Source organism: Gadus macrocephalus, chromosome 16 (genome assembly GCF_031168955.1).
Source record: "Gadus macrocephalus chromosome 16, ASM3116895v1".
Classification (NCBI taxonomy): domain Eukaryota; kingdom Metazoa; phylum Chordata; class Actinopteri; order Gadiformes; family Gadidae; genus Gadus; species Gadus macrocephalus.
This window is the reverse complement of record NC_082397.1, coordinates 9,561,884-9,587,577: the sequence shown is the minus strand read 5'-3', so window position 1 is coordinate 9,587,577 and position 25,694 is coordinate 9,561,884. Positions and strand designations below refer to the sequence as shown.

General features: G+C 42.8%; 3 protein-coding genes across 5 annotated transcripts in view; all 3 read right to left on the bottom strand.

Moving 5' to 3' along the window:
- Positions 1-208: 208 nt before the first annotated feature.
- On the bottom strand, positions 209-5,339 carry LOC132475050 (extracellular calcium-sensing receptor-like). Its single transcript, XM_060076016.1, has 12 exons — positions 5,336-5,339; positions 4,503-4,659; positions 4,033-4,324; positions 3,266-3,508; positions 2,944-3,039; positions 2,523-2,832; positions 2,251-2,423; positions 1,938-2,168; positions 1,730-1,853; positions 1,405-1,598; positions 961-1,239; positions 209-637 (listed from the first exon to the last, which is right to left on the bottom strand). The coding sequence occupies exons 1-12, from the start codon at positions 5,337-5,339 to the stop codon at positions 209-211; spliced, it is 2,532 nt and encodes an 843-aa protein (XP_059931999.1).
- A 4,681-nt stretch (positions 5,340-10,020) lies between these two features.
- On the bottom strand, positions 10,021-14,136 carry LOC132475163 (extracellular calcium-sensing receptor-like). The gene is made up of 11 exons (XM_060076168.1): positions 13,621-14,136; positions 13,180-13,471; positions 12,828-13,070; positions 12,605-12,700; positions 12,179-12,485; positions 11,904-12,076; positions 11,528-11,758; positions 11,296-11,419; positions 10,998-11,191; positions 10,586-10,864; positions 10,021-10,478 (listed from the first exon to the last, which is right to left on the bottom strand). Exons 1-11 carry the CDS (start codon positions 13,830-13,832, stop codon positions 10,050-10,052), a joined length of 2,580 nt encoding a protein of 859 aa, XP_059932151.1. The 5' UTR covers positions 13,833-14,136; the 3' UTR covers positions 10,021-10,049.
- Positions 14,137-21,902: 7,766 nt separating this feature from the next.
- Positions 21,903-25,694, bottom strand: part of LOC132474254 (neprilysin-like) — a 31,655-nt gene continuing 27,863 nt past the window's right edge. For all 3 annotated transcript variants that reach the window (XM_060074831.1, XM_060074832.1, XM_060074833.1), the window contains exons 19-23: positions 25,307-25,440; positions 24,368-24,433; positions 24,127-24,222; positions 23,938-24,014; positions 21,903-23,846 (exon numbers count right to left, since the gene is read on the bottom strand). In XM_060074831.1, coding sequence (XP_059930814.1) covers positions 23,747-23,846; positions 23,938-24,014; positions 24,127-24,222; positions 24,368-24,433; positions 25,307-25,440 — 473 coding nt within the window. In that variant the 3' untranslated portion in view covers positions 21,903-23,746. The remainder of the gene's footprint in view (positions 23,847-23,937; positions 24,015-24,126; positions 24,223-24,367; positions 24,434-25,306; positions 25,441-25,694) is intronic.

Here is a 25,694-nt window from a genome sequence, read left to right as displayed (position 1 = left end):
TCAAACACTGACTGTCAACCTTGAAAATATATCTTTATATGCCTGATTCATTTCTTGAGAAAGACTTATAGAAATTGCAACAAACAATTATGGGAAAGATTTCAATATACTTCCTTTAATAGATTTTTCATTAATTTGACACAAATTAAATTATAAAATAAATCAAGACTTAAATTGAATCACGTATTTCATTCAGTAAGTTATCCTTCTATCTGGCCATCAGGTGTTTCTTGGTGTTTCTCTCAGGTCTTAGAAGGAGGATGAAGCACTTTGGAGCGAAGATGCAAAGCAGCAGGCCATAACTAGAAGCCAGGATGGCAAAGATCTCCACAGCCACAGTGTACTTCCCTGGAGAGCTGATGTAGGCTGGGACGAAGGCCACCCAGACAGCACAGAAGATCAGCATGCTGAAGGTGATGAGCTTGGCCTCATTGAAGTTGTCAGGTAGTTTCCTAGCCAGGAAAGCCAGTAGGAGACAGAGGCAGGCCAGGAAGCCTATGTACCCCAACACAAGACCAAAGCCCACCACAGAGCCCACGTCACACTCAAGGACTATCTTGGGTCCTCGATTCTCCCGAACACCTCTCTCTGCAGGCTGTGGTGGGGCCAGGACCAGCCACAGTACACATATCAATACCTATCGGTTAGGAATTGGAAGACAATGTAAATGGACTGCATTTATGTAACGCTTTTCTAACCAGTAGCCACTCAAAGCCCTTTACAATAACGTTCCCCCATGCATGCACAATTCATACACCGACGGCTGTGTCAACCATGCAAGGCGACAGCCAGCTCGTCGGGAGCAGTGAGCGTGAGATGAACTAGCAGCCTTCCAGTTACCAGCCAATCCGCTCTACCTCCTGAGCCACATGCCGCTCCCAACAATGGGTTCAGGAATAATTGTTGTGTGTTCTTTAAAAATGTGGATCTATATGAATATCCCTTTAGCAACAAAATCACCTGAACCAAGGTGCAGAAAGAGATGCCAAGTCTCTGTTGGGCCGGCCCAAAGTAGCGCATGAGGTTTTCCCCGGGTAGCGTGGAGCGAAAGGCCACCAGGACCACCACCGTACGGCTGAGCAGGCAGGAGATGCACAGCACAAAGCTGATCCCAAACAGGGTGTGTCTCAGTGCACAGGACCATGCCACTGGGCGCCCAATGAAGGCCAGGGCACACAGGAAGCACAGCTTCAGTGACACCAGGAGCATGAAGCTGACTTCAGAGTTGTTGGCTCGTACCTTAAGCAAGGAAAGAGAGGAGTGTGAAGTCATAGCAGTAAGATATTGCACACATCTAAATGAATGAGGTGCATTGTATGTAAAATGAGTTTAATGTTGCCCCAGTTATATTGAAATATTGAAAATCAATGCAAATATGTGGAAGGCACTATAACTAGAATTTACCAACGGTGTGTTTCGATAATATAAGAATGTTGTCAAGGTGCCTGCAGTCATTATTGCTCCAGCAACAGATACAATTGACAGGATTATACCCATGACGTCATTATGGGATAGAAAGTCAACCTGCTGTGGCAGGCAGACTGCATTATCTGAATCCGACCAAAATCTCGCTGGACACCGAATGCAATCAACCGATCCTAGACGTGGGGGATATGTAGAAAGTACAAATATACATTACAGATAGATAATTCATGGAAGAGCTTTTTTTAACAAGGTGCATGAGCAAAATGATACAACCAGCACAGTGTGCGTTGTCTCTCTGCATTACCTGTTTCATTGCTGATTTCCCCCCCGGGACAACGCACACAGTCAAAGCAGCACTCCGGTCGGCCTTTCTGCACAGCCTTTCTTGTACCAGCAGGACAAGGTGTGCTGCATATAGACACAGGTACCTAAATTTTAAAAGGCATAAATAAATGCCCTATTACACATTTCAACGTTCAGGGTCGATGTTCGAATTAAAAAAAAAGACACACCCTATCTCCCTGTCCTCCACCCCAGATAACCCTGTCCATGTCGATGTGAAACCGGCCGCCTGAGCCTTCGGACGACACAAAATAGCCGATGTTGACAAACTCCACTTTTCCCTGAGGTGTGACGTGCCAGTTCAGAATGTCAAAAGAGGCAGGCGGGTCTCCGTTTTCATCAAAGTATAACTGTTCCCCCAATGGTGTGGTGAAGTTGACACGTCCGATATACTGAGAAAGCTGGAAAAGGTGAGGTTATTGATATTCTGGAAAATAAAGGATCAGGTGGGTAACTTGATTTATATGATCGGGATTATTTTACCTCATAGGGATGAAAGTTCATGACATCAGGACACTGGCCATTGATTAAGAGCCCGCTTCCAGGCAAACAGGCCAGCATATCCTTGATAGCATGAGCAATAGCATACACAGCCTTATAAACATTGTAGGTTGCTCTCAATTGGGCCACATCTGCATAGATACTCTTCCCCAAAGCTGATAGTCGATGTCAAAGACACATGCAAAATATAAACACAGGGCAGACTAAAGGAACCAATGTATGTAACTCATGAGAATAGAGCAAGCTCCAAATACCTATCTCTTCCGAGCCCAAACAAGGGTTTGAAGTTTTTGCTCTTCCTTTAATATTTAATGAACATCCAAACACTGCTTCCCACAGTTCTGGCTTAAATGGGTCAGGATGAGGTGAGGGTTTTGTAGGATGTATATGAGTGAGAAACGAACCCAGGCCAGGCATGTCAGCCTTGCGCAGAGCGAATCCAAGTGTCCCGGCTAAAGAGGGTATGTTGTGAGCAGCAGACACGGCGGCTAGGGTCACCCAGGCGTCATTAGCAAGCCACTGTTTATCTGTTATATTCTGAAGAACCACCTCCTCCATCAAGGCCTTGTGAGGACAGAGAGCACACTTTATTGTGCCCATACATCTTTTTGGTGTGCTTGAGAGTGTCAGCTGTTTTAACCGCAGGTAAATTGTGTGAATTGAATAAACATATACCTTTGCATCCTGCCCGATGATAAATGTCACCACCACTTTAGCAGAGGACCTCTTAATGGCCTCCACCATGCTTTTCAATTTCTCCTTTGCATAACCCTTATGTAAATAAAAAGGGGGAGATAAAAGTGACAGAGAGAGAAAATGCCAATTAGAGACCAGTAAGATACCAACCATTTACCAATTTGCCCCAAAAAGTTGACAGGGTGACCCCCCCCCCCACCAACACTTGACAGCCCACTGATGTCTGCCTGTTGCATTTGTGATGAAAATATCAAAAGAAAGTATAAAAAAAAGTATGGAAAATGAAAGTATCCTCCTTTACCTTTGGAACCACTTGGTGGTAGGCAACACATACTCCAGTTCCCCTGAGCTCCTCCGTTAGTATCTGAATGGCAAACCTGCCAAAGTCATCGTCTGCAGAGACAAGGCCTACCCAGGACCAGCCTAACAGTTGCAACAACTTGGCCATTGCCCGGGCTTGCAAGGCATCGCTGGGCATTGTGCGGAAGAATCGGGGGTACTTCACACTATTACTCAAGCACACGCATGAAGCCATATAACTCACCTAAGGGAATATGAAAAAGAAACAAGGAAACAAGAGGATGAACCGAAGATGGGCAGGGTGTATATATTGTGATACAAGGGAAAGCGATCATTTAGGTGGTAACATTTCAACAGGTGCGTTTGTTAAAGAAGGAATACAGCCTATAACATTTTGACATCAGTATAACACATGATTTGGTGATGTACAACAAGGTCGCACCCAAGGTAAAAGATTTCACTTCCATTTCCAATTTTTCACTGGCTACCATGCCATGCCACCCCCTCTCAACATTCTGTAAATGGTACATTATAAATTAAATCTATCAATCAAATGTATGATAACTATACGTATAGCAGGATTTATTATTCATTTTGAAAGGTATACATCTACAATATGCATCATGGGCGTTCATATTTCGACCGCCCCTTCGTGACAACAACTGCAGGAAAAGAGATCAGGTGACTCTGCTAGAGAGCTGAGAGAGGTAGCCTGGCCATGAGCATTTTACCGGTGGTACTATTATAATGTTAATACATCGTCCTCACCATTGGTACATCAAACACCCCGAGAGTGTCTGCAATAACCATGGAGGAGGAGGACCTTGCGTCCCCAATGATAACTGGGACAGCAGCGGCAGATTGGCATCCGTCGCCGGCTCTAGAAACCTGAAGGCCGGTCACCATGGTCAAGGCTGTGGAGAGCGTGGTGCTCTCAGCCAGGCAGGTGTCTGCTGCCAGATAGCCCAGTGTCAGGTTGGGTAGGAGGTGAGGGTCACTGTTAATCTCCTCCACTGCAAAAACCATGGTGCGCAGCCAGCGGTATGCTCGCTGGTTAAAACTGGTTGGAATAGATGGAGAACAGCGGTTTGGGAAAGAAAAGTGAGACAGTTCTAGGGAAATGTTGAGCAGATAACACATTCAACATCACCTAAATAATTAAATATGACAATTATACAAGTATTGAATCACATGTTGGAATATGAGTCAGAAACATTTTCATGCAATGGTCCACTTACACAGAGCATGTAGCATTTAACCTGATGCTATCAAACTCCGTCTCAGGCTGTGGTGCCCTCACATGCACAGGAAACAGACCTCCGATCACTATATCTCCTTTCTGATAAACACTTCCTGAGACGGGCCCCACCATCAGCTTGCAGGGCCCCCCTTCTCCTGTGACCAACCCATGGAGGCCACAGAGAAACCAGAGCCAGGAGAAGACACACATTACTGGAGGGAAGAGGGCACCTCAGGGAACAGCAAGAGAGAGGATGGTAGAGAGGCAGGCAGACACGATCAGTACAAAGCAAGCAAAATACTTGTAGATATAGATTGATTGTATAATGAAAAACAAAAACACTATTTGCACATAGGAGAAAATTCAATAAGGCTTTGCCATATTCCGAATTGTATTTCAAGAGCAAAGATGTATCCTGTACATTAGAGTTGGACTAGAGTTTCCCAAATGTCATTATTATGACATTTGAACCCATTTGTTCACCAGCCAAGATCAATTCTTGGCAGGTAAATGACCGATTAAAAAAGCTCTGCATTTGACAAAACATTAAACTTTCACCTGTTAAACACATCTGCTATCTAAATCGATTTAAACATTGCATTAGCATAGAGACCCACTCTGTGTGGGGAATGGATGGTCTATTGGTGCAAAGTCATTTCTTGCCATAGAGAGGAAGCAGGGAAGAAGAACCATCTTGTGATATCGGGTGAATGCTGCCTCGAGAAAACAACAGAAACCCGGGCCGGGGGACTTATAATTGGGGAGTAAATTGGTTTGTTATTGAATTAAGTTAGGTGGTAAATTCAGGTCAACAAAGTCATCGAGACAAACCCATGTGTCCTAATTGAAGATGCCTTGGAGAATTGTTTCAAAATAGATGATGCAATTACATTTGCATCATCTATTTCGAAAGAATTCACCAAAGCTGAGGTAATGTAAGCAGAGGCAATGTGATGTTTTTTTTATGATCATAAATGTAGCGTTCAGGCTGCCCTCATTTTTTACGTTAAGTGGTTATGAAGCAATATGTCGTAGGACCATTGGGAATGGGAAAGTCTTAAAGATAAAGTTAGCATTTCTTCTATTATTGCACCTATCTGTAACATCACAATAAGGAAATTCTGCCAAGCTCTAAGCTAATTAGCTGTGATGGACTTATATGTGAAAAGATTTCACACAGTCACACATTGATGTAGAGAGGCTACAATATAAAATGAATAATAATAGGTGAGTAGTTGCAAGGGAAGGAGAGTGAGCTGTTTTCAGTATTAACAGGAGAGCAAATCAGACTGCCTCTTAGTCTACTAGTTGAGTATTCTATACTAGGATGCCACCTTCTTCTGAGTCAAGCACGATTGAGGCTCACATAGGCATAACCCTGTGCCTTCATTAAGGTCAACTGTACTTACTTTGAAAAAAGTTGTTCTTGCCATGGGGGAAGTGATTTTTTCTGTCTTTCCACTGATAAGACCCCCAGAGACCTGGCACCAAGAGCATCTTCAAACTGACAATAATGATTGATGGGTATTTGAGCAACTATGATGACACCTTGTCTAGGATATGGGGGAAAGTGTAATTCAGGAACTGCAACTGAATCTGCTCTTACTTTGACACTGATTGCATTTGCGTTCTTGAGTTGTCTGACTTATAAGCACTTGTAAGTTTCCAGAAGCAATCAGCACAAAAAAAGGTAGTTTTTCATTCCCCCAGCTATATTCTTTGGAAACTTAGTTGTGTAGCACTTGTGGGACGTGTTCTGATGGTGCATACCTTCATGGTTCACAAAATCACTTTGTCTGTACCTTTTGGTAAAAGCACGTACTAAATGAATTGATTTAAATGAACCAGTAACTGGTGTATGATGTAATTAAATGCATTTCTAACACAACCCCAAATGGTTCTCTGCTAATTGGATTCCTACTATGTCTCTCTGTATGTCAAGACTGATCTCTGCAATACAGTCTCACTCATAAACCAGCAGTATGAGATCATTTGAGAGTTAAGCAACTGTCCTTGGTGAGAAAGAGAACGATTGCGGGGCTGGCACAGCAATGTAATCACCCACAAAACCATTTAATCATGCTTTAGCTTGTTTTATTAAAATGCATTTGTACCTGCAATCGTATGATTTAATGAACAATAAGAAAGACAAATAGGAAAGGATGTAAATTAGTCTGCTATACAAACTTGCTATATTTCACCACTGGATGGTGATAGTGTGCCACTAAATGTCCCTTCTTCATATTGCTTTAAGATTCATGAGCAACATGAATGATGCATGCACACACGCACGCACGCACGCACACACGCACGCACACACACACACACACACACACACACACACACACACACACACACACACACACACACACACACACACACACACACACACACACACACACACACACACAAACGTTAACCTTATAGAGTTTGATCATTTGGATATGACCAGATAGACTGCTGAGGTATGCTGGGGAAAAATCTAAGCTGTCATTGGTAAATTAAATCTCCTCTCTTCTATACTCTGAAGGCCTTTCACATTCCAGCAGTGTGTGGGGTGGTTCCCTATTATAACAAACCTCAACAGAAATATCAGCATTCTCTTTTTTGGCAGTCCACAGCGGTCGCTAAAATAATATTGAGCGTCCAGCAGAGATGTTATCTCTTGTTCTTGTTCTGAGTAGAGAAATAAAATGCCAGATAAAACGGCCGATAAAACGGTTTTCCCAGGGGATCCCTCGTCCACGAGAAATGAATCGTGACAGCGAGGAGACGGCGAGTATGCAAACAATGTTAGATGTCAAACAGGAAAAGAAAGAAATGGCTAAATGCATTCGTAGCATAGGAAATATAAATCTATCATACTTTATTCTCCATACTCCTTAGTACGTAATATTCAACTGCAAGGCTTAATTATGTTTTATTGATGGATTGATTGTGTTCATAATGGTCTTGTTGAAACTCTCCCTCCAGTGTCCCCCTTTTCCTGTCTTCACTGGATACAGAAAACAAGGGCTTTGTTAGTTTCTGGTGAGACTTACATGTTATGATAATGTCAAAACCAATCAAGTGTAAAACAATCCATCTTGGCTTCATTGTTTATCACTGTGTGAAAAGGCTGTGTAAAGATAGAAAATAACGTATTATTTTTCTGAAGTGTACAAAACCCTTCAGAAAAAGACCAAGTAGGATTAAATTAATATGTACTCTCAGTCTGTTAACAGATAAGCATCGGTAGGATAAATAGGTGAAAACTGTTAGATCACTGAAGTTATTTCTAAAGTAAAGCAAATACAGAAAGGTGAGGTTTAGCCTTATAAAGCATGAATATAATGGAAGGGGTATTGCAATGCTGGATGAGACAAAATAATGGATTATCTGGCTAGCACAAGGAGTCAGTTCAAGTTATTTTGAATCATACCACAACAAATACACAAACTTTCCAACGCCACAAAAAAACTGGCAGGCTTATTTCTTCTTTTGTCCAGTTTTCTGAGATTAAATCCCTTGGGCTTGTTGGTTTTCCTAGATCCTTCCTTGTGCCTTCCTTGTCCTAAATCAATCATTTTCGTAATTATTCTTGAAGATTGAATGTCATGGAGGAGTCCGACATCCAGGAAACTAAAGGACAAGGAGACCCTTTCCACAATAGGTCCTTTCACTTTGGCTTGGGTTCTTTATTACAAGATCCCAGGAGCCCCGAAAAACTACAGCAGTAATGAAGCAATAATGAAAGCTTGGCCAGAGATAACATTTGTGTATGTACGTGTGTGTGTGTGTTTGCGTGTGTGTGTGTGTGTGTGTGCGTGTGTGTGTGTGTGTGTGTGTGTGTGTGTGTGTGTGTGTGTGTGTGTGTGTGTGTGTGTGTGTGTGTGTGTGTGTGAGAGTGTGTGTGAGAGTGTGTGTGTGTGTGTGTGTGTGCGTCGGTCAGTGTGTGCATGTGTGTGTGTAAAGTTATGAGCTAACCATGATTGAAGTTAAGGTTAGTCAAAAGAGAACGATTTGAGCCAAAGGTTGACAAATTTGTCTTGCTTCGTTTATTCATCGCTAAGGCCTTATTATCCGGACACCAGCCATGATTGCTGAGTCTGAATTGCATCGGGCTATAGGCCATGCGTTCATGGAAGGGGCTGCTTAGAGCTGTAATCAAGAACTGTGGTTGCTGCCTGTCAACGGCAGTTTGGTGTATTACAGAGGTGATGGAGACTGGCTGCCTATAGGTACCGCCATGGGAACAGGCTGATGATGCAGTCAGTTGCAAACACAGGGATTTGCAAGGTGGTTCAAAAGGTCACAGTGAATCACTTGTTATTGGGTTTTAAGCAGGAAAACATCTGGTGACTCAAGACAAGCTGGGAAATCACCCAATCTGCGTTCAGATTCTGAAGTGACTTTGTGTAATTGTGTGGCAGTGTAACAATTAACCAGATATTGATTCTCAAGCAGCTTATTGTGCTGTATATGCGCTTGAATATCAGGTCTATATCTGTTTTATAGGTAAGGCCTATGATTGTATTCCCCAAGCAATTCTGTGAAAGGTACTGACGGATTTTATTTGGTCTACTCAGAAGAAAAGCTTTGTTTATATCCTGAGCATAGAAGCTTGCCTTTATTACAACCAGGTGAAAAGTTCATCTTGTATCCCCTTCCTGTTTGTGACATTTGTTGAAATTACTTAAATTCAATGTATTTTGTGGTGTTGGAACAGGAACATATCTGCCTTTTGGGGACAACGTAAAGACGTCCAAAAATGTCACTTCAATAAAAAATGCATTACATTCATGGGAAAACATCTCTATCCAATTTGAGTATGGTGGTGGTGATAAAAGTCCTGGAATCACCCACATATCCCCCAAGATCCAATTTCCACTCGACTGTTTTTGGCCTCATGCCTGTGGTCAAGTTGAAATATATTCATATATTAGGGATTACTGTGCCGACAGCGTTATGTTGTTTTTCCTTCTTCTGGGAAATGTAGTAATTGTAAGCTGCTTTGGATAAAAGTGTCTGCTAAATGCCCGAAATGTAAATGGATTAATTGTATGTACTCATTTCTACTTCTTTATCAGAGATGATACAGCTTGATTTGTATTTGTATTCAACATATCAGTGGTCCTATTGGCAATTGACACAAGGGGAAACTAATCTCATTCAGCAAAAATGAAAATAATGAAAATAAACAGAGATGCTTACAGTGTAAATTATATTTTAGTCATGCAATAACTTTCTTAAGAACATTTCCAGTATTCATGAGAAACAATAGGATTAACAACCATAGTCCTTTATTTATCCCATATGGGAAATACAATTTGTGGGATGAACATATGACTTGAAAGTTTTTCTAGTGCTTAAACAACACAACTCATTTGTTCATTGTTTTATGTATTAACACAAGCATTCATCTTGGAAAGTAACATGAAGGTTTACACTTCATCTTCAGTTTAATCAAGTGTAAACCTTAACCCAACCTTAAACGTTACCATGAGTTTTTTGTGATACAATTTGTGAATAATTTAAAATCAGTTTCATGTTTATTTTTTGGTATTCATCTGGCCATCAGCTGTTTCTTGGTGTTTCTCTCAGGCCTTAGAAGGAGGATAAAGCACTTTGGGGCGAAGATGCACAGCAGCAGGCCATAACTAGAAGCCAGGATGGCAAAGATCTCCACAGCCACAGTGTACTTCCCTGGAGAGCTGATGTAGGCTGGGACAAAGGCCACCCAGACAGCACAGAAGATCAGCATGCTGAAGGTGATGAGCTTGGCCTCATTGAAGTTGTCAGGTAGTTTCCTAGCCAGGAAAGCCAGTAGGAGACAGAGGCAGGCCAGGAAGCCTATGTACCCCAGCACAAGACCAAAGCCAACCACAGAGCCCACGTCACACTCAAGGACTATCTTGGGTCCTCGATTCTCCCGAACACCTCTCTCTGCGGGATGGGGTGGGGCCAGGACCAGCCACAGTACACATATCAACACCTATCGGTCAGGAAATGGAAGACGACTGGAGAGGGTCATGACTACAATGGTTAAGAAAAGGTGTTACATCACGTAGATCTATGTGAACAAACGCTGACATGATTTACCTGAACCAGGGTGCAAATTGAGATGCCGAGTCTTTGTTGCACAGGGCCAAAGAAGCGCATGAGGTTTTCCCCGGGTAGCGTGGAGCGAAAGGCCACCAGGACCACCACCGTACGGCTGAGCAGGCAGGAGATGCACAGCACAAAGCTGATCCCAAACAGGGTGTGTCTCAGGGCACAGGACCATGCCACTGGGCGCCCAATGAAGGCCAGGGCACACAGGAAGCACAGCTTCAGTGACACCAGGAGCATGAAGCTGACTTCAGAGTTGTTGGCTCGTACCTTAGGAGGAGGGTTCGTTTTTTATTATTGTAAGGTGCGTTACCTTGTTGTATGCATCCCATTTATAAGATTACATTTCTGTAAAATATAGATAGTATTGTAAGAAAGCATTTATGAACAGTTCACTCCTTACTAAAGGCGTGTGGCGGAAATAAAAGAAGGTAGTGAAGGTGGCAGCAGACAGTGCTGCCCCAGCAACAGAAATGATTGAAAGGATTATACCCATAATATCATTATGGGATAGGAAGTCAACCTGCTGGGGCAGGCAGTCTGTACGATCTGAATTGGACCAAAATCTCTCGGGACACCTAATGCAATCAGTTGATCCTAGAGGTGGGGGAGAGGTAGAAGGTACAATTATACATGATGAAGTGTCATGAAAGAGGGGAGATTGTCAAAGCAGTAGTGAGTGGGTTGTATCTCTGCAGTACCTGTTTCATTACTGATTTCCCCCCCGGGACAACGCACACAGTCAAAGCAGCACACTGGTCGGCCTTTCTGCACAGCCTTTCTTGTACCAGCAGGACAAGGTGTGCTGCATATAGACACAGGTACCTACATCGTGAAAAAGGACAGTCTCTCATCAATTACACTATGTACATTTACCTTCTGATGTTTTCGAATCAGCTATTAACAAGAGTAAAAAAACTTCAGCACACACACCTTGTCTCCCTGTCCTCCACCCCAGATAACCCTGCCCATGTCGATGTGAAACTGACCACCCGAGCCTTCTGAGGACACAAAATGTCCGACGTTGACAAACTCCACCTTTCCCTGTTGTGTCACGTGCCAGTTCAAAATGTCGTATGAGGCAGGCGGGTCTCCGTTTTCATCAAAGTATAACTGCTCCCCCAATGATGTGGTGAAGTTTACCCTTCGTAGATAGAGAGAAAGCTGACAAAGAATTTCACTTTCATAATTTCAGTTCTGCTTAAAGCATGTGATACTGTCCTTTAAGTGGTAAGGTAAATGTTATATCCAAAACAATGAATGCACATGTTTCTAACATGTACATTCTAACATGTAAAACTTGAGGTACCTCAGAGGGGTGTAGCTTTCTGACATCAGGACACTGGCCATTTACTAAGAGACCTCTTCCAGGCGAACAGGCCAGCATATCCTGGATAGCATGGGCAATAGCATACACAGCCTTATAGACTTTGTAGGTGGCTCTGAGCTGGGACACATCTGCGTACGTACTCTCCCCCACAGCTAAGTAAAGATTATACAATAGATGTAAAAGAAACACGGGCAGAGTTGGAGAAAAATTAACAATTCTGCACATTCTTCTTTCTTACAATTGCTTGAGCATACCTATCTTTTCAGAACCCAAACAGGGTTTTTCTGAAGTACCAAATATAACTCTCAGTGAGCATCCAAACAGCGCCTCCCACAGCTGTTGCTTGAAAGGGTCAGGGTCAAGAGAGAATGTAGCAGGGTGTATTTGAGTCAGAAAATACCCTAGGTTAGGGATTTCCGCCTTACGCAGGGCAAACCCCAGGGTTCCGGCTAAGGAGGGTATGTTTTGAGGAACAGACAGGGTAGCATATGTGACCCAGGCATCGTTAGCGAGCCACTGTTTATCTGTTATTTTCTGGCGAACCACCTCTTCCAGCAAGGCCTGAAGAAAGAGAGAAAGGCACTCGTTATTGTGTCCATGCAACTAATTTGTGTGTGTGTGTGTACTAGTCTATTCTCTAAACACACATAATACTGTATCTACATGTTGTATGCATTTACCTTGGCATCCTGATCAATGATAAAGGTCACCACCACTTTTGCAGAGGACTTCTTGATAGTCTCAACCATTTCTCTCATCTCCTCTCCTCTGTACCCCTTGGATATAAAACATCAGGAGTCAGAGGGGTTTGGTTCGAGTCACACGTATAGGGGCTCTAAGCTTGGACTCAGTGGTAAATTAAGGCTGTAGTAACTGACAGAGAGAACAGCAGCAGGCCTTTACCCTTGGAACCACTCTGTGGTAGGCGACACATACTCCAGTTCCCCTGAGCTCCTCCATTAGTATCTGAATGGCAAACCTGCCATAATCATCGTCTGCCGAGACAAGGCCCACCCAGGACCAGCCTAAAAGTTGCAACAACTTGGCCATTGCCCGGGCTTGCAAGGCATCGCTGGGCATTGTGCGGAAGAAGCGCGGGTACTTCAGACTATTACTTAAGCACACACAAGAAGCCAAGTAGCTCACCTGAGGGAAAACAACAAAAGCAGAGAGAGGATTCACCATTGAGATTATCGGATTTTACTACTTATTATAAAGCTCCTCAGTGTGATTATGTTATCATAGTTCCCGTTACCATTGGTATTTCAAACACCCCGAGAGTGTCTGCAATAACCATGGAGGAGGAGGACCGTACATCCCCAATGATAACTGGGACAGCAGGGGCAGATTGGCATCCGTCGCCGGCTCTAGAAACCTGAAGGCCGGTCACCATGGTCAAGGCTGTGGAGAGCGTGGTGCTCTCAGCCAGGCAGGTGTCTGCTGCCAGATAGCCCAGTGTCAGGTTGGGTAGGAGGTGAGGGTCACTGTTAATCTCCTCCACTGCAAAAACCATGGTGCGCAGCCAGCGGTATGCTCGCTGGTTAAAACTAGAGACAGGAAAGGACAAAAGGACACTTGGAATATAAATAATACGAGACATAGCCCTGTAAAGGTCTGACAATAGTGATGAACACAAAGTCACAAGGAAACGTGTGACTTTTTCCCCTTTGATTTTGATCTTAAGGTTTCTGCTTACAGAGAACACGCTCCGTTTACCCGGACATCCCGAAAGTCCGTCTCAGGCTGTGGTGCCCTCACATGCACAGGAAACAGACCTCCGATCACTATATCTCCTTTCTGATAAACACTTCCTGAGACGGGCCCCGCCATCAGCTTGCAGGGCCCCCCTTCTCCTGTGACCAACCCATGGAGGCCACAGAGAAACCAGAGCCAGGAGAAGACACACATTACTGGAGGGAAGAGGGCACCTCAGGGAACAGCAAGAGAGAGGATGGTAGAAAGGCAGGCAGACACGATCAGTACAAAGGGTTAACATTTCAGAATGCATCTGCATCAAACAATCTTGTTCCCTTGATAGGAAATAAGACATTCCGATTATTGACTCATAGAAAAATAACCAAAACATTTGTAAAACTAAAACTCTTTCAGGTTTAAGGTCTGAGTTCTCTTTTCTATATCCTGGTCGGAACATAAACATATGCATAACAATTGACAGCAATGAGAAATTTTGCGTTAAGAAAAGAGACCCACTTTGCCCCCTGGATTGGCGGTATGTGTGGCAGCGAGACATTTCCTACCACAGAGGAAAGCAGAAAGAAGAACTGCCCTCTGATATAGCGAAAATGTTTCCTTTGGATAACAGCCACATGGGAGGGGATTTGTCCTCTGATTAAAACTGGGAGGAAGATGACTTTGTTTTTTTTTGCGTTGAGCACATTGCAAGAGAGCAATTTAAGGTACACAAAGCAATTGAGTAAAACCCAAGAGGACTAATTTAGATTGCTGGGGACAATCTTTTTTAAAATAGATGATGCAATTATGATTTTCCTTTCGATGTTTATGTCAGCTGCAATTATTTCATAAATAATTAATTTGATATGTTATTAAAGTGCAACCAAGCCAAAACAACTAATAATTTCACCAAAAGTTCTCAACATCACAAAAAATCATGGACATTTCTGCGTAGACGCCATGTATATAGCAGAATCAAACAATCACTCTGACCCTCACTTTCATATCATATAAAACCCATTCCAAACGAGATGGACTAAAACATGCTTGTATGTGTGTGTGTGTGTGTGTGTGTGTGTGTGTGTGTGTGTGTGTGTGTGTGTGTGTGTGTGTGTGTGTGTGTGTGTGTGTGTGGGCCCTGCTGAGTAGGGCGTATGGATTAGAGAGCCCTATTAAAGATGAGAGAAGGGTTAAAGAATGAAGAGGGAGAGAGCTGTCATTTCCAGGAGTACCCTGTCATGTCCCTTATTTAATCAGTGAGTGTTCATCCAATTATACCTTGAGTGTTCCTTCTTGGTCCTCCTCGTGTCCTCTCCTCCTTCCCCTTCCTGGGCCCTCCGCCCTCTCCACCTGATCTCTCTCAAGATCTGTCCTTTGATTTCAGACTTTATTTGGACCCTCGGGCCTAGGGTAGTAAAAGTCGTTTTTGCTGTGATTTGCAGTGATTGCATGAGAGGCATAGTTTGCCTTTTTAACTGTTTGGCCTCCCGTTCCTAGTTTGGTCTTGCCCTCCGCTTGAGTATGAAGGTGACGCTTTAGCTTTACTATCTGGTCTCGCACTACTTCCCCCTCTTAAAAAATGTCATTTTAATCACATGAAAAAAAATGGCAACCACTTATTTTCCATTTCATTCCTTGTACATTTTCTGAAGGTAGGAATGCCTGCTTCCCGGTTTTCTTTACTCTACAAACATGAATGTGTTTGTGCATGTGTGTCAATGTCCATGATTAGTTTGAGATGAATGTGACATTGACCTTGGGTTTTGGACAGAGATGGATGGAGCTGGCTTGAGTTCCAGGACCCTCCAGCGAGCGCTGAGCAGCCAGCCCCAGCTGTGCATCATCCCCCGAGGGGGCACATTCCGACAGAACTCCAGGAACTGCACACATCTGGGACCTGATCCACAGAGAATGGGGATTTTGATAGGAATTGTATCCCATTCGATCCCTAAAAAGTGTGTGTGCACGGTGTGCAGTTTGGTGAACAAGTACGGTAGGCGATTTAGTACAGACCCTGACGACAGTTAGGGATAGTTCGAAACACGGTATGAATCAAGCTCATCAGCAGCAGGGAGATGTTGTGCCGTACCAGCCACAAGAAGCTGGAGCCTAGCACAGAAAGCTCTAGCGTGTACAAAGATAAGTAAGATGGCCAAGTTCCTATCAGCAGCCGTACACGTCAATACAGCATCCTTTAAGGGATAAAATTCAATGAGTGCACTGTGGCCAGCACACTCAGCTGTTGACATCGCCCTAACCCACACTCGCTTTAGGTCCACTAGAATTTATCCGTGAGTTATTTTAAATTCTGCTGAAGCTTGGGATGGCTTACGGGCTGAATTGCATTCCTCTCATTTGTCCTCACTTTTGCAGAAAAAAAAATCAATTGCAATATGGGTTTCAAGTAAATGGAGTCTGATTTTTGTTGAACGCTGTTTGAAATAAAACCGACAAGGTTCCAGTGTGTTGGCCTATCTGAATGTTGGCTCGTGCGTTGGTTGGGTACAATGGTCTAGCGGTTTACGTTTTTGACTCCCTTGAAATATAACAACCCTCCCCCCCCCCCCCCCCGCCTGCTTTATAACGTGTATCTTAAAGAAAAAACTGAAACTTGCTTTGAAATAAAGTGTATGCTGAATGACCATTGTAAATATTTTTTTCTTCTAATTAAAAAAGTGCAAAGGTTGTGCTTCAAACAGGCCTAATAAAAAACATGGCTCTATGCCTGTGATGAAAGAAGCCTAGATATGTTATTTGTTATATGTTGTTATATGCTCTCCATACCAGGCTTTGTGCAGTTCATACTGTACATGCTCTCATATTGGAAGGGGAAGGATATAGTTTTGCATTCATGAATGTTGAATTTGATACATTACAAAAAAAAATCATTACACTGAAAAAAAAAAAAAACATTACACTGAATATCCATGATTACGACTGCATCGACTTTTTGACAAGTCTTTATAAGAGCATCTTTCTTAACGACGACAATTACACTTCTGCGTTGATTGCTGCCATGCAGCGTCTTAAAGTTTCTTTGCAGATTCAAGCTCTAAATATGATCGGAAATGTGACACATTTATAATGCATTCCTTTACAGAAAACTATCAGGGGATTTTTCCACAGCAAGCCTTGTGTAGGGCCTTAGGTTTTAAAGACTGCAGTATGACCATAAAAATTGTAAACACAACTGAAAAAAAAAAATACCCATGCACACAAAGAAACATACACGCATCCATACACACGCACACACCAAACACAAAACACAATCATAAAACAAATATACAGAAACACTTAAGAAACACCGGTTTGTACATAAAAACACACACACTAACTGCAAAAATAAGCACACTTCTTTTGATGTATTCCGAGAAGTGTGGAGTGCAGGGTTTTAGAACAGGTAATATCCTTTGTGTGTTTATACAACTCATGCTGCTGGCTTAATTTAAAACGCCCCCCCCCCCCCCCCTCAAAGTAGATCAAAGTATTTCCATTCCTACGCCAAATTCACACTAACAAGGTTGATAATGAGAAAGGGGGAGGGGTTCCCCACCTCTAATGGGTCATTAGTCAGGTAATCCACATGGCATCGTGCCGAGAGGCCCCGGGCTCTGACATCGTTCTCTGCTTCCATAATTCCGATCACGTGTCGACTAGCCCACCGTTCCTTCCTCCCTGCCGGAATGCTTGGGCGCTTGTGAGAATGTCCACTGGCTGACATTCCCCAAGACAACAGATGTTCTATCCCGAAGCACACACACACACACACACACACACACACACACACACACACACACACACACACACACACACACACACACACACACACACAGACACACACACACACACACACACACACACACACACACATACATTCGCACAAGCTCATACGCATGCACACATACACACGCAGTATCACACACAGTAACACACACACGCACGCACACACACACACACGCACGCACGCACACACGCACACAAACATACACATACTATATATACACATACATATACACACACACACACACGGACACACACACATACACACACACATACATGTAAACATGCACGCAAATAGATACACAACTACACTCACAAACACAGAAACACACCCACAGACACCCACACACAGTAACACAGCAGGTTCCAGGTGCTCCGATCAGAACCCAGGTTCTGGTTCCAAAGTTGTGGCCCTCACAGATACAGGCCATCTCTGTCCCTTCAGCCAGCAGCTTCCTAAACAAGGTAGACATGTCAATCATGTTGGGACTGACCAACATGTGTGAGTGTACCTGTAGCTGGGACAGGGTTGCAAGCGGTGGTAGGATGAATTGTGGAGGTTAGCCACACTGGTAAAAGTGGAATCCAGGAATATTAACATTGGTTTAAACTAGTCAGAAGCAGCTAACACCAACTTACCTCAATAACATCCAATCATGAACATTCTTGACCGAAACTAATCCTTTCATGATATTGTTTTATTTAGTCATATCCAACTAACAACCGTCCAAATGCATTTGCACCGCCCCTAAGCATCCAGATGATGTCGCTGTTTTACATACAGCAATGGATGTGTTAACACAACACGCACACGGCCACTCAATCAGGGATGCATTTCAGACTTCGGTTTAATTGAATTGTGTGTGTGTGTGTGTGTGTGTGTGTGTGTGTGTGTGTGTGTGTGTGTGTGTGTGTGTGTGTGTGTGTGTGTGTGTGTGTGTGTGTGTGTGTGTGTGTGTGTGTGTGTGTGTGTGTGTGTGCGCGTGCGTGCGTGCGTGTGTGTGTGTGACTTGCAGTGTGCTTTAAGCTGCCTGTCTCTCTGTAGCCAATCAAATGAGGACAGGAGAGGTGAGAACCGTAGCAGTGGTGGCATTTGGAACACCATGGAGTTGTAGGAATCCTCATTTCAGTAAATGTATGCAGCCTGTATTTTTATACAGGCTGCATACATTTACGAAAACTCAATTTTCTAGTCATTGTTTTAATTCCCCTATATTGTAATCTCCCAATGGATTGTTGACATTATTTGGCTCATTACTTAGGCCAATATCCATTGCCAATCTCTGTGGCAAGTAGATCAGTTACTGGCACTTAATGTATGCACTTTTTGCATTTGTACGTCCTTGCACATAAAAATAGTACTTAGCATTGTGTAGCATCTTATCTTAGCTCTTTTTTTGTGTACAAGGAATGGGTTAACCTAGCAATTGTTAGTACTTGGCACTTGGTTCTATGAACATCCTTACTGTACCGACGGCGATATATTTTTTCTCTTCTTCTGACAAATGGACTTATTCTGAGTCGCTTTGGATAAAAGTGTCGGCTAAATGTAAATGTAAATGTAATGTATTCTGTTGATAATACATGTTCAGAATTAGCCTTTGCTCTGCGGGGTGAATGGCTTTCAGTTGTAGGAAATGAAAAGGAATGTAACGTCTCTTTTCACCCTTTGCTTATGATCGTAATAACATAGTTAGCTAATTAGTACAATTTCAGAATCCAGATTTAGCATTCCTCTTGATGTGAACGCAAAAATCTACTTATCTATTTGCTCATTTAGTGTCTAAGGTACGTACATTGTGTAGTTCAACCAGGTTTGTATGTCTTTATCTGTGTGAGTTTCTTGGTGTGTGTGTGAAACATGACGTGTGTGTTTTTCTTTACATACATATCCTCTGACATGTCAAACACCAATAGCTGTCACACATATACTGATCTTGCGATCCAGTGGCTTAGAGTATATGGTCCACCCACTGACATGCAAAAACACACACACACACACACACACACACACACACACACACACACACACACACACACACACACACACACACACACACACACATACACACACACACACACACACACACACACACACACACACACACACACACACACACACACTCACACACACACACACACACACTCACACACACACACACACACACACACACACACACACACACACACACACACACACACACAGACACACATACCACAGCACACACTATCAGGGTCACCCAAAGGGCACATGGGTGGAAACCTGAGTCAGTAGTTAATTACGAGGGGGGCAATAAAAAAGAAAGAAACATTTCTGGTGCGGGAGAGATGGGGAAGGGGAAAAGTCACCAGGCTGAGAAAATATTGTTGAAATCTGCCTCCATAACTCAAACATAACAGGCGGTAACGCGTCCGTTCAACACACATAAAATATGTTCAACATGTCCTGATTGAAGTCCATTCCATGTATTTTGATTTGAGGCCTGGCCCCCTGCTGTTGCTGAACATGTTCCCACTCACTCAATCACTAGCTGGGGACATCAGGCTGTTGCCCTTCTGCGATCCAGGATGAGGACAGGCCCTTGGCTGGGGGCCCTCTTCTGGGGGCCTCTCAGGAACATGCTGAGGTGTTGTAATGTAAGCTGTGTTGCCCGCCAGTGAGAGACACAGGGGGAGAGAGACACAGAGGGCGAGAGAGGCAGCGCTGCCAACTTACTGGGGTGAGACGACTCTCTGGTTCAGTGATTCGCGTCGTGGTGACTGGACAGGAAATGCCTGCGTTAATTCAACTGTGTTTCAACTGGCACTTTCTCTGTCAAAACTGCCTTTAAGACATTTAAACTATTTTACTTTGAAGATTCCTCAGGCCGCTGTTTTAAGAATACAACAATGCTCTAACCATACAGATTTATGCTTTTATGGTTGTAGGGCACACATGGGCAGCTGTAAAATGTAATTACAGAGTGTGTCGACTAAATTATATGATCAGAAGAAGGGGAATGCTGTTGTCCATTCAGCCCATTGGATGGAGCAATAAAAAGTTTCAGTCATTAGTCTAGCTTAAATTGTTGGCATACACTTTAAAGATGCATGATCAAAGTATAAACAAACTTTTATCTCTGAAGAGCTTCATGTAAATCCATAATAAAAACAACATTTTATTTTTATTTTTATATTTTAATAAAAAACAATGTGCATTAATCAACATAGCCATTGCATCGAAGAAATAAATGTACCAGATTTAGTTTAAAAACTATTTTTCATCTGTAGTCCCTGGGGGCTGTTACTGGAGCAACTGATGAAGTATCCTCTACTATTAACCTGCATTAGTATCTTATACCATTAACCTGCATTGGTTATCTTATACCATTAACCCACATTAGTATCTTATACCATTAACCTGCATTGGTTATCTTATACCATTAACCTGCATTAGCACCTTCTACCCTTAACCTGCATTAGTGTCTTCTACCCTTAACCTGCATTAGTGTCTTCTACCCTTAACCTGCATTAGCGTCTTCTAACATTAGCATGCATTAGTGTCTTCTAACATTAGCCTGCATTAGTGTCTTCTACCGTTAACCTGCATTAGAGTCCTCTGCCATTAACTTGCAGTGGCCTATTTGTTTTTTTAGTGGTGCTATGAATTGGCCAGCCGTTGCCTCCCAAATGTAGTTTATTCTCTTAAGGCTTTAATGCATAAGGCAAACAGAGCAGTGTTTCTTCACGTAGAAAATGTCGACGCCTAATGATATGAAAAAGCTGGAGGCGGGATGCCCATAAAGCCATAGGAAGGGGAGAACTACGACTCCACTGCATCTAAACACTCCCACACAGCTCGAGAACAGACACACACTCACACAAACACACACACACAAACACACACAAGCACGTAAACACACTCATGCTCTCTCACACACAAACACACATACACACAGCATGCATGTATGCACACACAAACACTCACACAAGCATGCACACAAACACATTTATGCCCTCTCAGACACACAAACACACACACACACACACATACATGGGCATGCACACATGCACAGACAAACACACGCACACACATACATTTACACGTGTTCACTCAAGCAAACACACACAGACGCACACATAGATTCACCCACACAAACAGATTGCACACCAACACAAACAGATAGACACACTTACGTTCATGTGCAGCCGACCACACACACAAACAGAAACATGGAAACAGAAACACACAGATACATTACAGAGAATCATACCAGCTGGTTCTCGCCCCCTACACAACACACACACACACACACACAGACACAAACACATATATATATATATATATATATATATATATATATACACACATATATATATATATATATATATACACAAGCTCATTCATTAAACATGATACTTGGTGGAACACATGAAGAATACCAAATAATGCCAGGAAGAAATCTAATAACAGACGTTGTTTTTTTCATTTAGATTTATTTTCAAGGTAAAATAAAAAATCAACCCTTGAGTTTCTCAGTATCAATTTTATTATTACAAAGTATCTAAATACAGGCAACTGAGGTATTTCTGTCTGTTTTACTATGAGTGGATTGTGTGAGGGAAAGAGAAACCTATGAACATATCTGCTAGAATGACATTAATCAATGAAAATAAACAAAGGAAACCATAAAAGTCCAAGATGTCAACGGAGGTCTTCGTATACAATCTGAAGCATTGGTTTGCCTTTCGAAGTACATTTCAAAGTGTGTACATTTACACACATAATAGGCGACGAAAAACAGTGTTATAGATGTGTTGTGCTTCTATCACAGCTTGTGTTGTAATTCATAATATAAATGATGAAATGCTCTTGGTGAATCCTTCCATTGGCTTAGTTTTGTGTTGCATTCATACAAGTACATGCATCCTGTTCCAACTTTAGTAAGGGCGCTTCCCGCGGGTTAAGGAGTCAAACACTCTTATTAGACATTCTGGTACGGTGTTTTGACTGCAGCTTGAGTAAGGGAAATTGGCCGTATCCATCATCCTGGATCAATGGGATTGAATGGAGAACCATTTTAAATCAATCATTGGCGCAGTACAAGAACATGCACAGACACACAAAGACACAAATGATCACACACACTCACACACACATGCACAGACACACACAAACACACACATACACATACTCAAACAGTCACACACACGTTTAAACAATCGCACACACACACAAAGGCACATGCACACACACAAACACAGAGCACCACTTACATTGTAAGGCATAACTATTCTTCTGCCATGTGCTTACAACTTTTGACACAGAACAATCTCAACACACATGAACAGGCATGCCAGCATACAGACCGACAAACAGACACAGACACACACACACAGCTTGGAGAAACCTAGAGAGCACATGAGTGCAGTGTCTGTTGAATCTCTGATTTACAGATTACGACATATTTAGGAAATAAGGTGTCTACTTATCTTGGTTGAATTTAAAACACAAAAAACGTTTTTGCGTTTATAATAAAAACATTGTTGATTGATATGCAATTGTTTAAATGTTGTCCGTTAAGTATGTCAATAAATGCATATGTTCTTAAATATTCAATCTTGCTTTAAATAATTATAATTACCAAAAGTAGCTGATGATTAACCTCCTTGATGTACATTATGAGTATATTAGGGTGAGAATCAAACCTAAAGATTTGAGTGCTGTCCATTGTGTCAGACCTGGGTCAAAAATGACATACTGGCCACCAGCCCATGGCAGATAGATTTGACAATTTCCACACAATTATAATTCAAAGACAAAATCAAAAACGTTAACGTCAGACCCTTTGTCAGACGCATCCGCGCAAGAAAGTGTGTGTGTTTTCGATTTATTCCTACCTGAACAAAGGTTGGACGTATATCGATGAATATGCTTTAAAAAAAATAAGCCCTTCACACTGAGTTATGAATAGAAATGACACAATCACAAAAAAGAATACAAATAGAGATAGAGTTGTGCTATTGGCAAACCTGTGACAGAATGATTAAACCCCGCTGAGAGGAGAGAAGCACTGTATAACGAGGCTGACGGAGTGAAGCCCATTCGATGAGTCAGAGAGTCAGAGAATCAGCGCTCTGCTGTCCCCAGGGGCACAGTCCGCGGTCGCTCTCCCCCATGCGCCACTGTGACGCTGGCGGGCTGTGCAGGTCCATCCAGCAGAGATCTGAGGGGGGAAAGAGTCTCCATCTCTAGCCCACTGTGAGTGCTCTAACAGTCAGGGGGAGGAGGGAGATGCAGGAGGTGCAGCTGGCCTCTCTCCTCTCCCGCCAGCAGCATCTCTGCTTTCCCCAAGAGGCACAGCCAGACATCACCAGACATGGCAGATTTTGTCCGGAACCATGTAGCTTTTCTTCCTGCAGCTAAAGGCTTTGGCAAACTCTGGGCAGTTCTGGAGGGAACCAAGCACCCTGTGGCATACACAAGGATGAACTGGTTAGGTCCTGTGCGAAATATGTCTGGATACCCAACCCCCTGTTTTAATGGTTAGCGGGTACATACCTGAACTTGCCTGGACTGTGAACGTTCACTTTGAGTGAATTCACAGCCTGCTCGGGTCGGTGGGTTCCACACCAAACCTGAAGGAGATAAAAGTAAAAAATATACATATTATAAACACGTTATATAAACGGTTACAGTATAATCTTACTAACTGAACCTGACTTTCGTGTTCTTTGATACATTCATTACCTGAGCGAAATTGAGAAAGAAGAGTTGGTCGTTGGAAAGGTCTATGCCAGGTAGCGACGGCTCCTCTCCGTGTCTGACCACATAGTTCTGGTAGGCCTTCGCAACGAAACAACAAAGGGAATTATCCTCAGAATTGCAGAAAAATCATCGAATAATCACCTGATATTACAGGGAAATGAAAGTTAGATATTTTTTATTACAATAGTAGGTAATGTGATCATTTGTTATCGTTGTTTGTTACCTTATATGCTTGCTGTATGCCACCGTTGTCAGCAATATTCTCTCCGAGGGTGTTGTTTCCATTTATCTTTTGGAACGAAAGAAAGAAAGACGTGTTCAAGTTTGGTTTTCTAGCTGCAATATGTTATCATAAAATATGAAAATGTGTCAGTGTAAAGCTTTAGGAGCCGAGGTGAGCTACAAAATGGAAGAGTCCTGAAAAAAATGGAGACAAGTGAAAGGATAGACAAGGTAAAAATAGAAAAAGCTTTTGAATGGTAATGGAGAGAACGGGGGTTCATAATAGCAAAAACATTAAGAGTAAACTGAAGGAAGATAAGCTTGGCTGCAAAGGCTGAATCCTCTCGCTGAGTGCTCGGCTACCAACTTATTCGATAGATTGTTACACAGCTGTACCTTTGACACACATTTAATGTGTGAACTTTCTTTGACGGTCCCCAAGAATTCAAGTGCGCGTCTAAATTAACCGGCCCCACATCCAATAGGAACTACATTTACATTTTATATTTGGGGCATTTAGCCGAAGCGAGAAGATACAGAAAGATACAATAAGTACATTTGTCAGAAGAAAGAGAAATTAGAATATATCGCTGTCATTACAGTAAGGATTTTCATTGAACCAAGTGCCAAGCGCTAACAATATATAACACATTCCCCATATACAACAAAGATAGCTAGGATAAGACGCTACACAATACTAAGTACTCTTCTTAAAGGTTTTGAAAATCCGCCTCTTCCTGTGTTTTAGTGACATCACAAGTTGACGTGTCAGCCTTGACGTATGCTGGATAGGTCAGCCTACCAGCCTACCCAGTGGACATTATTACCCAGTATCCATCATACACCTAGGTTGACAGGCCCAGGTGTGATTCAAAACGGCTTGTAATGGCTAATCGCACCCGCACCTGGTGGTATAATATGTGACCTTTGAGTGACCTACATGGAGTCCATTGGCCAGGTCCCAGGAGAAGTTGCCATACTGCTCCACCATGCACTTTGAGAGGTCCAGGAACTTGCGGGTGGAGCCGGGTGTCCACCAGTCCTTCAGGTCCCCGTCCTTGTCGAAGTTACGGCCTAATGCAGCGGTCAGACGAGGACACGGGCTGGTTAAAGAGCGCACGTGTGAGAAATACAAACAATGTCCTCAATTATTTTGGTTTCTTAAACTGGAATGCAAAGTGTACCACATCCTTATGAAAACAAAGATGATTGGAATGGACGCGGATAAGATTGTTTTGGTTGCGCTCAAATTCCATCCCATATTGCGTATGAAAATTGTTAATGGAATCTGCTCTGGCTGAAATACAGAGAGGGATGCAGATTCAAAT

Excerpts from the sequence above, each read along its gene's own strand:
- LOC132475163 (XM_060076168.1), bottom strand. The coding sequence starts at position 13,832 with ATGTGTGTCTTCTCCTGGCTCTGGTTTCTCTGTGGCCTCCATGGGTTG. Across the intron at positions 11,759-11,903 it reads GAAAGCTACACCCCTCTGAG|CTTTCTCTCTATCTACGAAG; the intron begins GTACCTCAAGTT and ends ATTCTTTGTCAG. Across the intron at positions 10,479-10,585 it reads CAATTTGCACCCTGGTTCAG|GTGTTGATATGTGTACTGTG; the intron begins GTAAATCATGTC and ends CCTGACCGATAG.
- LOC132475050 (XM_060076016.1), bottom strand. Across the intron at positions 4,325-4,502 it reads TTAAATGCTACATGCTCTGT|TTTTAACCAGCGAGCATACC; the intron begins GTAAGTGGACCA and ends TATTCCAACCAG. Across the intron at positions 2,833-2,943 it reads TCATCGGGCAGGATGCAAAG|GCCTTGATGGAGGAGGTGGT; the intron begins GTATATGTTTAT and ends TGTCCTCACAAG.